Source organism: Orbicella franksi, chromosome 2 (assembly GCF_964199315.1).
Source record: "Orbicella franksi chromosome 2, jaOrbFran1.1, whole genome shotgun sequence".
Taxonomy (NCBI): domain Eukaryota; kingdom Metazoa; phylum Cnidaria; class Anthozoa; order Scleractinia; family Merulinidae; genus Orbicella; species Orbicella franksi.
Window position 1 is genome coordinate 39152156 of NC_138146.1, and position 15196 is coordinate 39167351.

Sequence of the window (15196 nt, forward strand, 5' to 3'; positions counted from 1 at the left end):
TAGGTACATCTTTAAAACTTCAATTTGGATCCCGTTCAAGCCTGTTTCTTCTCTTTTTGTTGTTTTTTTGGTTTTATTTCCGCATCTGTCTAAGTTGTGTGTGACAACTGCAATGATGTTTCATATTAAATAAAATGAATACACATAATCTGTAAGGTTTGTATTGTAAATAGAATGGGATATTTTTCATTGTGCAGTTTAGTTAAAGCCAACTGCAAAGTTTCGGTGTTAGTTTTCAAAATTAAAACGTACAGCAGCTGAAAGCTGAATTTAATCAGCACTTCAGCACCTTGAAAGCAAAATATAGTGGTCATACAAAGTTGGTTCGTGTCATTCTCTTTCCTCTTACCCGGTGGCATCTATATCGGTGAGTCATTAAGAAAGATACAGAGCATACTCAAACCCGTATAAGTTTTAAAATCTCTCGAGATGTTGGCTTTTTTTTTGGCTGATACAACACTTTAAACCGCTCCAGAGCACATCAAACACTGTCTCGATTTAGAAATCAAAACGTTTAATCAAATATTTACCATTCCAATAAGAGCCGGCATTTGTTTTTTTCCAAGAGCTATTTTTTCGTGTTTAAGCAGTTGCTGGTATTTTTGCTTTTTAGTTATAGAAAAGGCAAATTTGTTTCACAAAATTCAGCCACTTTGCAGAAACTCTGATTCCAAGTCGACATGAAGCTGTTCGTTGTTTTTGCGGCCTTGTTGGTGGGAGTACTGGTGAATGAAATCGACGGCGGTGAGAACAAAGTTATTTGATAATGTTTATCTCCTAAGATTGAACGGTACTGCCACTAAAATAAGACATCAGGCTCTGTAAAACCGCAGTTACAGTCTTGGAGTCAGTTAGTTCCCTTTTGAGCTGGATAGTGAAGACTTGATAAAAGTCAAATGGACTGGGTCGAGATTTTCAAGGAAGTCCAGTAAAAAAGCGAAGTTCATTTAAATAGTTACCTTTTCAATTTTAGCTTGAGCAATGTTCGGTAATTTCTCACATACTTTAACTACAAAGTGATAAAGTTTAAAACTCATTCTAAGATATCTCCTTTTAAGCCTGTCGCGATATTTCAAGTCGTTGCGGACGATACGCAAACAAATACAACTGTGACAACAACTCCTATGTGAGAAAACGATGCCAGAAGAGTTGCGGCTTGTGTGGAGGTAAGAAAAATAACTACATCTAGTGAACTTGGTAGATTAAAAATCGCAGTTAAGAATGAACAAAGTGGATCCAAAATTACGAACTTTTAAACTCTCCCAACTTATCAGTTTATTCATTCCGATTTAGGGCCTTAGCTAGGGAAACTGAGCCACTTGCCTCAGTCATTTTTTTTTTTTCGTTTTTGTTGTTTACAGTCATCATAAACACCCTAAATCAGTACCTAGGAAGAGAATTTGACCATGGACATTGTCTTAGTCATAATTGTTTTTTCTCGCTACGACCCTGCGATTGCTTCTTTAATCTCTATTCAGTGCCGCTGTGTTTTGCTGCTGTTATGCCCGCCACCTCTCTGTTTCAATATCAGTACCTCTTGTGAACATCGGTTAGTTGCGCGTAAGGGAAGGAAACAAGACAGAGAGGATTTCTACTGCTAACGTGTTTTGTCACTACTATCCATAATGACAACTATTCAACGAAAATGTCGATGTTTTATTTGTAGGACCTCCACCAACAGAACGACCACGCCCACCTGTGAATACAAATCAACCTCCTCACCCTCCTTCCTCAGGTAAACCAATGCAAACTTTGAGTTGAAATAATTTAACGTTCGTTAGTTTAAGTGTGGGTTTAAAAGTGAGTTTAAGAAATTTATCGTTTTTACCGCCTTTAAATCACAAAAAACAAGACAGGATCTCAAAAAGAAAATTATTTCATACATCTTTTAACTTAGCAGCCTGCGAATACAGCGTCTCTCTTTTGCCGTATTCGCAGCCGAGTAACTTAGTTGGTAATAAAGAAATATCACTCCATTGTTAAAACACGCTAGAATAGTGTTTTTGAATTATTGTTGTTGCTTTAGCTTGACCTAATGTGGATTTCTCTACTTTACTACCGAGAGTTCTTTCAGCTGCGTTAACACGGACATAGTTTCATATTAATCGACACGGTAACATCATTTCGAAACCGAATTAAAGTGTTTTGTTACTAGGGTTCTGGAGTCGATTATACCTTGAAGCCTCAAAAGCTAGCCCAGAAAATAAAGTTGCGACGGAAAAAAACAGAAACTCTTCCCGCCAAGATTCTCCTGGTTTTTTTCGCGCCAAATAGAAGCCGTTTTCAAAAAGAGATGGCTACCCACGTTCACACAGCACACGAAACCGTATTGTTCTGAAAGCGCCCACTTTCGACAGCGTTTTCAAAAAGATGCGGGAGCATTAATTATTTCATAGTCGCCGTGTAAACGGAAGGCGTAAACGCATCGAAAAAGATGCGGTTTCAAATGAAACCACGCATCGAATAAACGGGGCCCCAGACATGTAAAGAGCCAGGATAAAGTCTTCCGTTCAAACTTTCCCTGGGAAAAGTTCTATAATGTCTCTGCAATGAAATCTATTTGCTCGCCGAGTGTTCGCTTTGTAGTTTGTTCAGCTTCGATTCATCCTTAAACAGGGGCGGGAAAAAGAAAACATGAAACAGATTGTGAATATTTTGGCAGAAATATAGGTGAAATTCTGGAAAGGTACCCCATCGTAATCTCTACTTTGCAGCATTGCTTGTATTTCTGGTGTAACAGTTTTAAATTAGGTTTCAATTCTCAAATTACAACATTTTGGGGGCATGCTCTATCGATTCTGCATCCCAAAGTATTAGCTCCACCCCCTTGAAAAATCCTGGATCCGCCCCTGTTAGGATAAATCACTCATGCTTCACAATATGCATGTACAGATGTTGTCAGCTATTTCGGAACAACAGGAGAAGCACATGTATCCACAAAATAACTCAGTTTTAGCTTAAGACATTATCAGTAAAGAGCGGAAATGTAAAATTACATCAATAATCTTATTACTGCTTTTCTATAGGAAAATGTGGATCGCGACCTAACACTCGCATCGTTGGTGGTACCCAGGCTTCTCCCGGTAGTTGGCCCTGGCAAGCCATGCTTCGTACACCAAGTGGATTCGGTTTCTGTGGTGGCACCTTAGTTGATCCGCAATGGGTTCTAACTGCGTCACATTGTGTTTCTGGGAAAAGTCCAAGAAGTCTTAGAGTGCGGTAAGAATCCCCTTAAAAATTAGAGCCTTTTCTTGTTCCATAATGTGGCGATTATTGATTCTGAGGGTGGAGATAGCGAAAAAAGACGTAAGTTCATCTAAATACTCAGTACAGTTTGTTTCATTTTGATGGGGCAGCTATTATATTAAATGATTGTTTTTAGGTCGAAAGCTAAATTAACTACGTCAGGTCTCCGTGACGTTATCAGTAAAGTGCAACACCTTCTGACCTCTATGTGAATGCCCTGAAATGCCCACGTGAAAAGAACTGTTCAGGAGACTTTATTCCAAGAATAATTCCAAACAGGTATATTTACGGACTGGTGGTAAACCTATTTTGTTGAGGCTGTCAGGACGTTTAAGTCGATATTTTATTAAATGTGGTTGTAAATTTTAACTTTTTTTACAGAATGGGAGCTCATAGCAAAAGAGGAAATGACAAAACTGCTCAAGATTTTTCAGTCCAACGAATTATTATGCACGAGAGTTACAAAAGACCATACGGTCTAAGTAACGATATAGCTCTGTTGAAGCTCAGCAAGCCAGCTCAAATCAATAACTACGTGGGACTTGCATGTCTGCCTGACGATTCAACACCAAGCTTGCCTATCGATAATATGTCCAAGAAATGCTGGATTACAGGTGGATAGTGCTGTTTTAACTACACACACCCCCGGCTGTTTATCGGGTTGTTTATTTAAACTATCTGGGACTAGATTCATTTATTTCTTTGTGCATCTTGTTGACTGCAGGATGGGGCACCCTCTCCTCCGGCGGCTCATCACCCAGAGTCCTCATGCAAGCATCAGTACCACTGGTTTCCAAGCAACGCTGTCTGCGTGGATATCCAAGGCAGATCCATGACTCCATGCTGTGCGCAGGATATGATCAGGGGGGAGTAGACTCCTGTCAAGGCGACAGTGGGGGACCTCTAGTGTGTGAGTTCGGAGGCAAGTGGTATCTTGAAGGAGCCACTAGCTGGGGTCATGGTTGTGCGGCCCGCGGCAAGTACGGTGTCTACGCCAACATAAGATACCTGAGGTCATGGGTGAGAGGCAAGATGGGCAGATATTAAGCCTCGAGTCATGATCATGTAATGAACTTGATTTTGAAAAGTAATAAAATATGTTTTGAGCTTAGGGCCACTGAGTAATCACTTTTTTGCGTGTGAGAATGGAAGTGTAAAACCCTACTCCTGTCCCTACAGGCCGCAATCCTTTTGGTTACCACTAACAAAAAAATAACTACCTTTAGCGATTTGGAGTTTTTGACTAAGAGTAGATTACTGAGTTTTGATTGTTTCGACTAAAATATCGTGGCTTCTGGCAGCGAGAGTTGATATGACTTTACCTCAGTGAATTTTCCAGTCATCCGAATTTTTAGCACCACAAGGCGACCGTCATTTCGTGTAATGGAAACTTTCTTTAAAGCGAAACGGTCTTCTTCAAGGTATTCTAGAGACTCTGTCGCACAGAAAGATTGAATGAAGCCTGCGAATGTTCTTTTTCTTAATTTTTTCATAGCAGGACAAAAACTGCGCAAAAAATCTAGCGCGCTCAAATATATTAAAAACACGCACAGTCGTATATGTTGTTTAGAATTCTTTCCGATTGCCAGACAACAACAACAAGCTTTATTTCCTTTGGTCCCACAGAAACAACCCGAAGATTAGGGTTACGATGACATTAGTGACTACGCCTTACGTTTGGTAGCCACTGAAATTAACAAACAGTCAGTGAAGACTGTTTAACGCCTTAATGTTACACATGATTTACTCCAAATTTAACTACAAATTTTAGTTTTTAAAAATCGGGAAACAAAAGCATGAAAGTCAGTACTTTTTTACACTTTTTAGTGGTTTTTGTGGTTAACTCGTACGAGCGTTCCCGATTAAAAAAAACAGCCTGTTTATAGTCTGGATATTCCTATTACATTTATATCTTTGGGACTGAAAAAAACACTTAACGTGCTACTTGGTTGAAGAGTGGTCTCCTTGGGCTCAAAAACCTTCAAGTACTGTCTCAATGCATCTGCACAGCTATGCTTGGCTAAAGGACCGTAGCTGTTTACATATGTGCCAGGATCCCAAACTTTTAAGCACACCATTCTGACTACGAATATCGCTCTTAGACATCGCTCTCAGACAGATCTGTCTAGACATCTATCTTTTTTATCCAACTGATATCAAAAAGAGATAGGCGTGTTTTACCAGGTGTAAAGTGTTTTTCACGTATTTAGTTTCTGCGCTCACCACTGGTGATGAAAGGAATATCACTCTCATCACGTATCGTCAGAAATTCGATTCACACCAAGTCACAGCTATGAATTTGTTTGTCTATTTAATTCTGTTCCTGACTGCTTTGGTAATAACTGATGTTAAAGGTATGAACAATTCTTACTTTTTGCGTTTGTAATTTCGATTTGTTTCTCTTCACAGGAAATTTAATTGCTAAACTAGAGACACACCTTAAGAGAAGATTTCTCTAACGGTCACCTGTACCTATGCAGGATAGAAAAATTCGATTTTCTGAAACTTTGTCAGGAAGAAGGTTTTTACTAACTTATTTCAAAACTCTACCTTTGAGGTTGTTTGGATTTTTATTTTCTTGTGGAGACGGCCTTACGTATTTTTCACCGAAAAGAGCAAAACTTGACCCCAAAATTACACTTTTTGTGAGCGCTAGCAAGATAAAATAATAAGCGTAACTGGAAAAGCTAACCCATGGTTCTAAAATATCATCTTTTAGCAGTTATTTAAAGTTGTCAGATAAGCATGAAATTTAATTGAGACGCTCTCATTTTTTTTGGTTTTATTTACCCAATCTAGATTTGCGATAAGAACTTAGTTTGGGCAGGGAAATCCATGTACCAGATTGACTTTCTCGTCCACGAAATTGACCTAAATTTTGACGTGACGCAACATCATCGAAGCGTATAATTTTAAAAATTTGCTAAAAATTTAGGTTTGAATTTCATGCTTATCTGACAACGTTAAATAACTGCTAAAAGATTATATCTTAGCACCATGGGTTAGCTTTTCCAGCCACGCTTATTATTTTGTCTTGCTAGTGCTCACAAAAAGTGTAATTTTGGGGTCAAGTTTTGCTCTTTTCGGGCCAAGTACGTAAGGCCGTCTGCAAGAAAATAAAAATCCAAGCAACCTCAACGGTACAGTTTTGAAAAAAGTTAGTAAAAACCTTCTTCCTGACAAAGTTTCAGAAAATCGAATTTTTCTATCCTGCATAGGTATAGGTGACCGTTAGCGCAAGCTGCTCTTAAGAAAGTTCTTAAACTGTGAAACTGGATGTAAAGGAAGAAAGTAAAGAAGATAGCACTTTTCAAGCAATCTTCGTCACTTTTCAAGCAATCTTTTCCTCGAGAGAAGGCTGACTCCAAACTTTAAGCCCCTCTATACCTGAGTGCATTGTTTTGCAAAACTTCCATGCAGATAGCATTGCTAAGCTTAAGCTATCTATTCGATATTTGTTGCTAAGAAGCAAATTGTAAATTTAGATCTTGAATTAAGGACTGCAAGGATTTTGGCTTACTGACATATATCCATGACTGACTGTGATCTACACTGAGTAGCTTACAGTTAAGACTGAAAATCAAAAAAATAAAACTACTCGGGTGACCTTTTCGATTGTTAAGCTTACATTTAACAGTCTAGATGTACAAATTTCTCCTCCCATGTTTGTTTGTTGGCGCAAGTTGGGGAAAATCGATAACCCAAAGGAAAAAGGTGTGTGATTGGAAAGGAATGCAAAACGCTCAGCAGACTCATGCATTTTACTAAGCTATCACTCTACATCTGTGTCAGATGTTCCTTTTTTTGTGCTGTGGTTTAAATAACTGGTTCTTTTCAACATCATTGACTTTCTGAGTTATGTTTGCTGTCACCAGTCTTGTGCGAAGATAAGGTCCTCCACTGTGAGTGGCATGCGTCAATCGGCCAGTGTACAACATGGCAATACGTCAAAGACAACTGTAAAAAGAGTTGTGGTCTGTGTGGAGGTGAGGGGTAAAAAGGATTTTTACGATACCTGCAGAAATTTTCGCGCGTTCATTGGCTTATTTTCATTGTCAATAAGAGAACAGACACATGAATTTATAATTTATGCGATGCGTCAACCAGAGCGGACAAATTGACAATTTTTTATCGTAAAAAACAAATTGACGTCATTTTTTCATGGGTCTGTCCTGTTACTGACAATGAATTTTGTCATAACATTGTCAAAGTAGTCTGCGGATCCAATCGGCTATCGCCTCGTGGATCCACAGCTACTCTGACAACGTTATGACGAAATTCATGATCAATAACAGGACAGACGTATGGAAAACTCACGTCAATTTGTTAATTATAACTGATAACTATAATGAATTAAGTCCACGTCCTTCGTCTAATGCTCGTACACCAGTCTTGTGGTCAAAGCGAGTAATTGCTAAATTCGTGATCGAGCGGCCCATCTTAGCCATCTCTGTAGCAAAGTCTGGACCACTGGTACTCAGGGAATCATAACAGTCCTTTTCATCCTGGGCTAGTTTGCTTGTAATAAGTATCCCTATTTATGAAGAAACAGATTAACTTTGTCATCGCCCGGAATTAAAATATGGAGAACAGCCATTTAGTTCAATGGTAGAAACAAGTAATATTAAATTCGGTGACTGATGCTGGGAAAGAGTGACAGACGGACGACACAGCTGCAAGTCGCTGACTATTCCGAAACGTCAAAACGTTCGTACGCAATGAACTGGTAATACATCTCCCGCTCTTTACTGAATACTTAAATAATATTTGATAGACATCTTCTAGATCAATGCATTTTTCCTTATACATATCCGAAATTATTTTAAAATTGACATATTTTAAACTTTAAAGTTACAACAAGCCCGCCAATCACTGAAGGACCACGCCCACCTGTGACAACATCAAGACCTCGCCCACCGTCAGGTAAAGCAGGTTTTGCCAGTTTATATACCGGTAGTAACAATTTTTTTTTTTTTCAAACAGAAAATTCATTTAACTTCGCCAGGTAGAGCCGCAGTGCAGAACACTATTTTAGGGCTCATCTACAACGTCAATAACAACACAACAGCGACAAACATAACTAAAACTTTAAAAAGAAAGGACAAAAATGCTGTTTTCCGTATTTGAGATAGAAATAACTTTATTGACGTGGCAATGCCTGGTAGCCTGGGAAAATTGGGGACGCAAAATAGATACTGAAAATTCTTCAATATTTTGGAAATCATAGTAATAATATATATAGTAAACATTCACAGAAATATCAGAAATACAAGAGGAAGGCAAGGTTGCCAATAGGTTACAAATCAATTCACCCTGAGGGTCCAGGCGTCAACTGGTAACCACTATTTCTTTAAACAGAAAGCGGAAAGGCTGTCCAGATTTGTGTAACGATTGGGTTCGATTTTTTTAAATTGCATTTAATCTCATAAACATGTTTATCGTTGTGCTACTTGCACAGTATTGCTTTGCTTGTACAAAGTTCTACTTTGTTACTCTTAGGTTCTTGTGGCGACAGGCCGAAGACCCGCATCGTTGGTGGAACCCAGGCTTCTGCCGGTGACTGGCCCTGGCAAGCTATGTTGCTGCGCGGTTCATTTGGTTTCTGTGGTGGAACTTTAATAGCTCCACAATGGGTAGTCACAGCATCACATTGTGTTGATAAATACAAAAATCAACCGTCTAGATTAAGCGTGAGGTAAGTTGGACGCATAAAATATCATATGTCCAGGGAATTCTTTCTTGGTTTGAGCGCTCTCTTATAGTCTCTTAGGCTTTGTAAATATTTCCTACACAATATAACTAAAACTAAATTAAAGATCACGTAAACTAAATTATAGAGAAAAAGTGGCGAAGAAAGCGAAAAGAAACCGGAGGAGAGTCCCATATAAAAAGGACTGGGCTGCTCGTCAGAAATTTTGAAAAGAACCCTTAAGAGGTATCGAGATCCTGTTTTGTGGTCGTGACTTGAAATTGATTTCACCCCTAAGAAGTACCAATTCTAAAACAACACATTATCTCCTGCTGTGGACCTTCTGAGGCTGAACACCCTAAGAGTTACCAAAACCGCCTTTTTAACCCCTACAAAGTACGACTAGCACCCCCGTCCTTTTCATATGGGACTACCCCCTCCCGGGAAAGAAACTATGTCATTTGAAGCGAAGCCTTGGCCACTAAATGCGAATACCTGGAGACGATCAGAATGGGTTTTAACTAACAAGCACGTACACGATCAACCCAATTATGCGTTCAATCAGACCTGCTTTCGTGTAATTTGGTTGTTGAACAACTTTTCTTGAGAAGCAGATGAGTAACTTGAGAAATATCAGTTGTTATGATTTCCTAATTCGTATGCTGTTTTCTCTGTACATGTAGAATGGGAGCCCACAGAAAGCGCGGCAAAGACAGTCATGCTCAAGACTTCAGCATCGAAACAATCATCATGCATGAAAGTTATAAAAGGCCAGTTGGTTTAAGCCATGATATCGCGTTACTGAAATTGGGGAAACCGGCCACTCTGAATCGCTATGTGGGACTAGCACTGATGTCTACCAGATGAAGGATCTCTGCCAAATCTACCGATTGATGATTTGAACAAGAAGTGTTGGATTACGGGTAAAGATGACATTTGAACCTCGACATCACATGATACCATCCACCTGATTCTGAATTATACGTCGTTCACTTCTATTCAGTTAATATGCTACTAAGAATATATCTTCGAAATTTCTTCTGTAGCGTCCAAAAAGATGAAATTGTCTTTCGCTAAACAAAGAGGAACTTTAAGTATATCAAGTCTGCAATGATCCTATTTATGTTCATTTTCGCACCCTACCGACCGAACGACCGAACGACTGACTAACTGATTGACTGACTGACTAACTGACTGACTGACTGACTAACTAACTGACTGACTGACTGACTGACTGACTGAGAACACACTGGGAACACAATCTAGCATAAAATTACAAGCAATGTGATCATTTAAGTATCAAGATCAAGCTAAAAATTTAAGCTTTTCTTTCCTGCACATGTTAATCCGCAGGCTGGGGCCGTCTATCATCAGGAGGTCCTTCACCAACTGTCCTCATGCAAGCCTCTGTGCCACTGGTATCTAAGCAACGCTGTCAACGCAGTTACCCCGGATTAATCCACGACTCTATGCTTTGTGCTGGCTTGGATCAGGGGGGTGTAGACGCCTGTCAGGGTGATAGTGGGGGTCCCCTGGTCTGTGAATTTGGAGGAAAGTGGTACCTGGAAGGTGCTACTAGCTGGGGGTATGGATGCGCAGACGCAGGGAAATTTGGTGTTTATGCCAAATTAAGATATCTGGTGAAATGGGTGAATAGAAACATGAAAAGGTTTTAAACCAGTTATCATCGCATGTTTCTGACTGAAACTGTGTAACGTTAAGAAACAAAATAAAACTGGATACTCCGAACGATGAGCTGACTTACTTATTTAGCCAATCTCCTAAACTTTGGTCATCCTCTCCGGAGGCAGACTAATTACTCAAGGCGAGAGGGAGTCAATTTTCTTGTTTTAGTTCCTCTCGCTTAACTAAAGTTACCGTTTCCCGAGTCTCGAAGGATGAATTTAATCCGTGAGCTGGCGGTATTTTACCCCAATGAGTAAACTACCCGGACATGAAACAAGTTACGCAAACTACATTGCCGATTTCCACTGGAACCTGGAACCTGGTTAGTATTTTTTTATATAACCTTGGCTGGCCTGAGATAAAGCACTCCTCGATCGGAGCGGACAAGCACCATCTCCAGAACAAATACACCCCGAAAAATAATGCTTAGCGGATGAAAAGTGACTTACTTGCAGTATAGAATTGTGTTGTGACGCTCTCTATTTTTATGAGAATGAGGACTGATAACTAATAACAAGGGAAAGTACTCTATTTTCTACTTGAAGTTCATTTTCCACTAGTCTGGCTGATTTATCAGCACACTCATTATCTGTTAAACCCATTTTTCACTGGATCATTTTCACAGGTTCCCCGTTCAGATGTTGACACTAGAAGTGGGCCGTACGAGTGTGTCTGTAGATAAATATCTGCGTACTGACGATACAGACTGTATATTGAGCTTGGCGAAAAATAGCTTTCTCACGTGGTTTAACGATTTACTAACGCAGAATCAGTATCAGCTTTAAGTGTATAGATTGCTGGTGTTTTACACCATTACAAAGATCCTTTCACGATAACACAAATGGCTCAGTTACCCTTGATGAACAACTAATAACTGGTGTATTCGTTATAGTCGTTTCTAGGTTTATTCTGTATACAAAGTTACCAAGTTTTTTCCACAATTTTCATCTCTCTAACCTTCTGAATGACAATCACTAACGTCTTTTCGTGAACGAAATGTTCATGTCTACTTAGCACTGGCGCATAGTTCTATCTTTCCTCATATGATGCGACTTTTTCCTTTTCATAGTTAACACTAAAATGTACATATTTGTCCTAACATTTAGGTAGCTGTGAAAACGTAGATAAACACAGCTTTCCAAAAAGCAGCTGCACTGCAGAGGTGTATCTCTCCATATTAAACATGAACTAAAAGTGAAATCTGTTTGTACTCACACAGCTGCTAAGCTGCAAAGCTGAAATACATCTCATTTCTTTAGCTGCACTTGAAATTTCCGTACTTTGAATACAACAACGCTGCTTGCTTTTTCGTTAGCTTTGTTTCGCGTTAGGAATAAATGCAAATATGACAAAAAATTTTTATTTCACCTAATGACTTTTTTTTTTCACCATGTCTCTAGAATACTTAAAAATATTTCTTCAGTTGCAGAATAATTGTTTTACAATGTCTTAAAAGGTTTGGTCAACTTTTTTCTGCAATCGCAAGGGAGGCCTTGGGTGTTTGTGGAAGCGTAAACATGAAGCTAATTGTCGTTTTTGCAATTTTTGTGGCAGAGATTAACGGTAAGAAGCTACATAAATGTGTAATAGAGAAAATACTCAGTTTATGTCCAGTAAGGACTTTCTTAGTGGCCTTCATAAATGATTGTTTAAAAATTGATTCAAAACAAAAGTTAAAATGATCTTTGGAGGCCTTTTTCCGTGTTGCAAACAGAAGCTTGTCACTTTTTCAAAAGTGAGTAAATTGAGGGAGCGAAATATGTTTCCTCGCTGATAACGAGCATCATTAAAAACCAAACACACTGACTGACATAACACAGAAATTTACATTGCGCTGAAAATCGCCATTGACTTAAAAAATGAGAAAAGAAATCCTACCAATCTCACAGAAACCTACATTAAATAAATAAAAAAAAAGTTACAATATTTAGAAAGGAAGCCACACCAACCTTCGCTGGTTTTCATGTGGGTCTTCTATCCTGGTAAAATTGGAATTTGGAGATGTTGGCTTTTGTGGAGGGAGGAAAACAGGAGAACCAGGAAGAAACCTTCAGAGTAAGGCGAGAACCAGCAACAAACTCAACCCACATATGAAACAGGGCCGGAATGGAACTGGAGGGGGGCGAGCGCATCTCACAACTGGGCCATCCCTGTTTCCCTAGATATCCTCCTACAGTTACAAAATAACACTTCAACTGTCAACTAACATTTTTTAACACATGTCTCGTCAACAGCTCTCTGCTACGACAAATTTCCTAACTGTAAAGATTATGTCAACAGACCGGGCAATCTTTGTGAAACAAATTCCTTCATCAAATATAAATGTGAAAAGAGCTGTGGTTCATGTGGAGGTAAGAATGCAATTATCAATTAAAACTACAACTTAGCTCTTCCTCTCAGAAGGTGTCAGTCAGTCTCAGTATTTCAGACTTAGTATTCTTGAGAAAAGGAAGTCTGCATGTACAGGCTTCAAACACTATTTCAGCCAGAGCAAAGAATGATATCAATCAAAATTTTACGGAAGAATCTGTAACCCGTGACAAAAGCGGGAAACGCTGCGCCACTAAATAACGACTTTGATTTGTCATTTACTGAGCAGGTCAGGCCTGTGCCCTACATGCACATACTCTTCTCATCGTGCACATTTGAATATTTCGATTGACGTTATCAAAACGGGTTTAAAAAGAGCACAAGTTGAAATGAGTCTTACATCTGCTGGCATTTACTTTTCGTATATTTCAGGTCCCAGACCTCCCGTCACGCAAAAGCCACCGGAGCCGCCAAAGCCATCACGACCACCAGTACCACCCCCACCTCCAGGTAAGAGTACTTCCCCTCCCCCCCCCCCCACCAACCTAGTAAACAGAAGACTTGCTACGCAAAAATCAGTCCTTCTCCAACTCGTTAGAAGTCTGATATTGATTCTCGTCCAGTCCCCATAAATCCATGAACATCAGTGAAATGTCTTGGATCGATCATTCTTTCTTGAGTTTAAATTTTCGCGCTGAAATACCAACCAATGACATACGTTACAGGGATCACTATCAAGGTTTAAACTTGGTCATCATTTTGGAATATTTCATACTCGATATCAGGATAACATTAAGATAACAGAACAAAACAGAACAGAACAGAAGATTGGATCAGTCCCTATATGAAACAATTTCCCCAACTAAAATTTCTAGAAATCTGAAAAAAAAAAATTCCAAAACTACATTCTTTGTTAATGATGCTCTCGCTTTGAAGAGTAGAGTAAGATAACCACTTTGTTTTTAAACGCAGGCTCGTGTGGCGTAAAACCGCAGACCAGAATTGTTGGTGGTACCAAGGCTCGTCCCGGTGATTGGCCCTGGCAAGCAATGTTGAGATCTCCACGAGGTTCGAGTTTCTGTGGCGGAACCTTGATAGCTGAACAGTGGGTCCTTACTGCATCACACTGTGTATATAGAAAGAGACCGCAAGATCTAAGGGTTAGGTAAGTTTGGTCTTACAAGCTTATAGCTATGACTGTAGAGACTCATTTCAAACTCTTAAGTGACTTATTTTTTAAATGATTAATTTTCCAACTTCCACAGAATGGGAGCCCATAAGAAAAGAGGAAATGATCCCACAGCACAAGACTTTGAAATTGAAAAAATTATCATGCATTACAGTTACAAGAAACCATACGGCTTGAGTCACGACATAGCTCTGTTGAAGCTCAGCAGCCCAGCACAACTCAACAGTGCTGTTGGTATCGCTTGCCTGCCAGACACATCAGTGGATCTACCAATTGATGACGAGAGCAAGAAATGCTGGATTACAGGTATTCAGGATGAGATTTCAGGACTAGGGTTTCAGCAGTAAATTTCCGAATAAGAACCTTACCTCATTCGGAAAATGGACGTACAGTGCTGGCTTACAACTTCAATTGGTTCGATGACGGATGTTTTTTCGTTTAAGTCTCAATTAACTGCAGTTCTTACTGTGTCAACCGGGAACTTTCTCGATATTTAAAATTGTATTTTTAATTTATTGTCGTTTTAAGGTTGGGGACGTCTGTCGTCAGGAGGATCTTCACCAAGTGAACTGATGCAGGCTGAAGTACCACTGGTATCTAATGAGCGCTGCTCTAAAAGCTATGGCAGAATTCACGCCTCAATGCTGTGCGCAGGTCATGATGAGGGAGGTGTTGATGCGTGTCAAGGGGATAGTGGGGGCCCTCTGGTGTGCAAATATGGCGGCAAGTGGCACGTCGAAGGCGCCACAAGCTGGGGCAAAGGATGTGCGCGCCCACAGTACTTTGGTGTTTATGCCAAAGTCAGATATATGTTGGATTGGGTTCATGAAAAGATGGCCTCGAACTGAAACAACTATCTCATCACCAGGCAATCCTGTGTCTACGCCATTGTCAAAAGTAAATAAACCTCAACTGATAAATAACATGAATGGTATTTTTTGACTTGAGTTAAATCCATGTAGCGTACCTCAGTGGACCTACAATCTCCATTACGGGCTTTCTGGGACATATTGCTTATATTGTTTAGTTTTGTTAAAAAAAGGGACTGAATTCTAAAACAAGAACCCCAGCTCTCG

General features: G+C 39.6%; 1 protein-coding gene across 1 annotated transcript; it reads left to right on the plus strand.

The window, feature by feature from the left end:
- The first annotated feature begins 596 nt into the window (after positions 1-596).
- On the plus strand, positions 597-15070 carry LOC145474098 (transmembrane protease serine 9-like). The gene is made up of 18 exons (XM_081455108.1): positions 597-744; positions 1059-1166; positions 1667-1735; positions 3027-3219; positions 3628-3860; positions 3971-4282; positions 5457-5600; positions 7122-7232; positions 8098-8169; positions 8746-8941; positions 9619-9695; positions 10289-10520; positions 12045-12184; positions 12856-12972; positions 13364-13441; positions 13904-14096; positions 14197-14426; positions 14649-15070. Exons 1-18 carry the CDS (start codon positions 681-683, stop codon positions 14966-14968), a joined length of 2889 nt encoding a protein of 962 aa, XP_081311234.1. The 5' UTR covers positions 597-680; the 3' UTR covers positions 14969-15070.
- Positions 15071-15196: the final 126 nt, after the last annotated feature.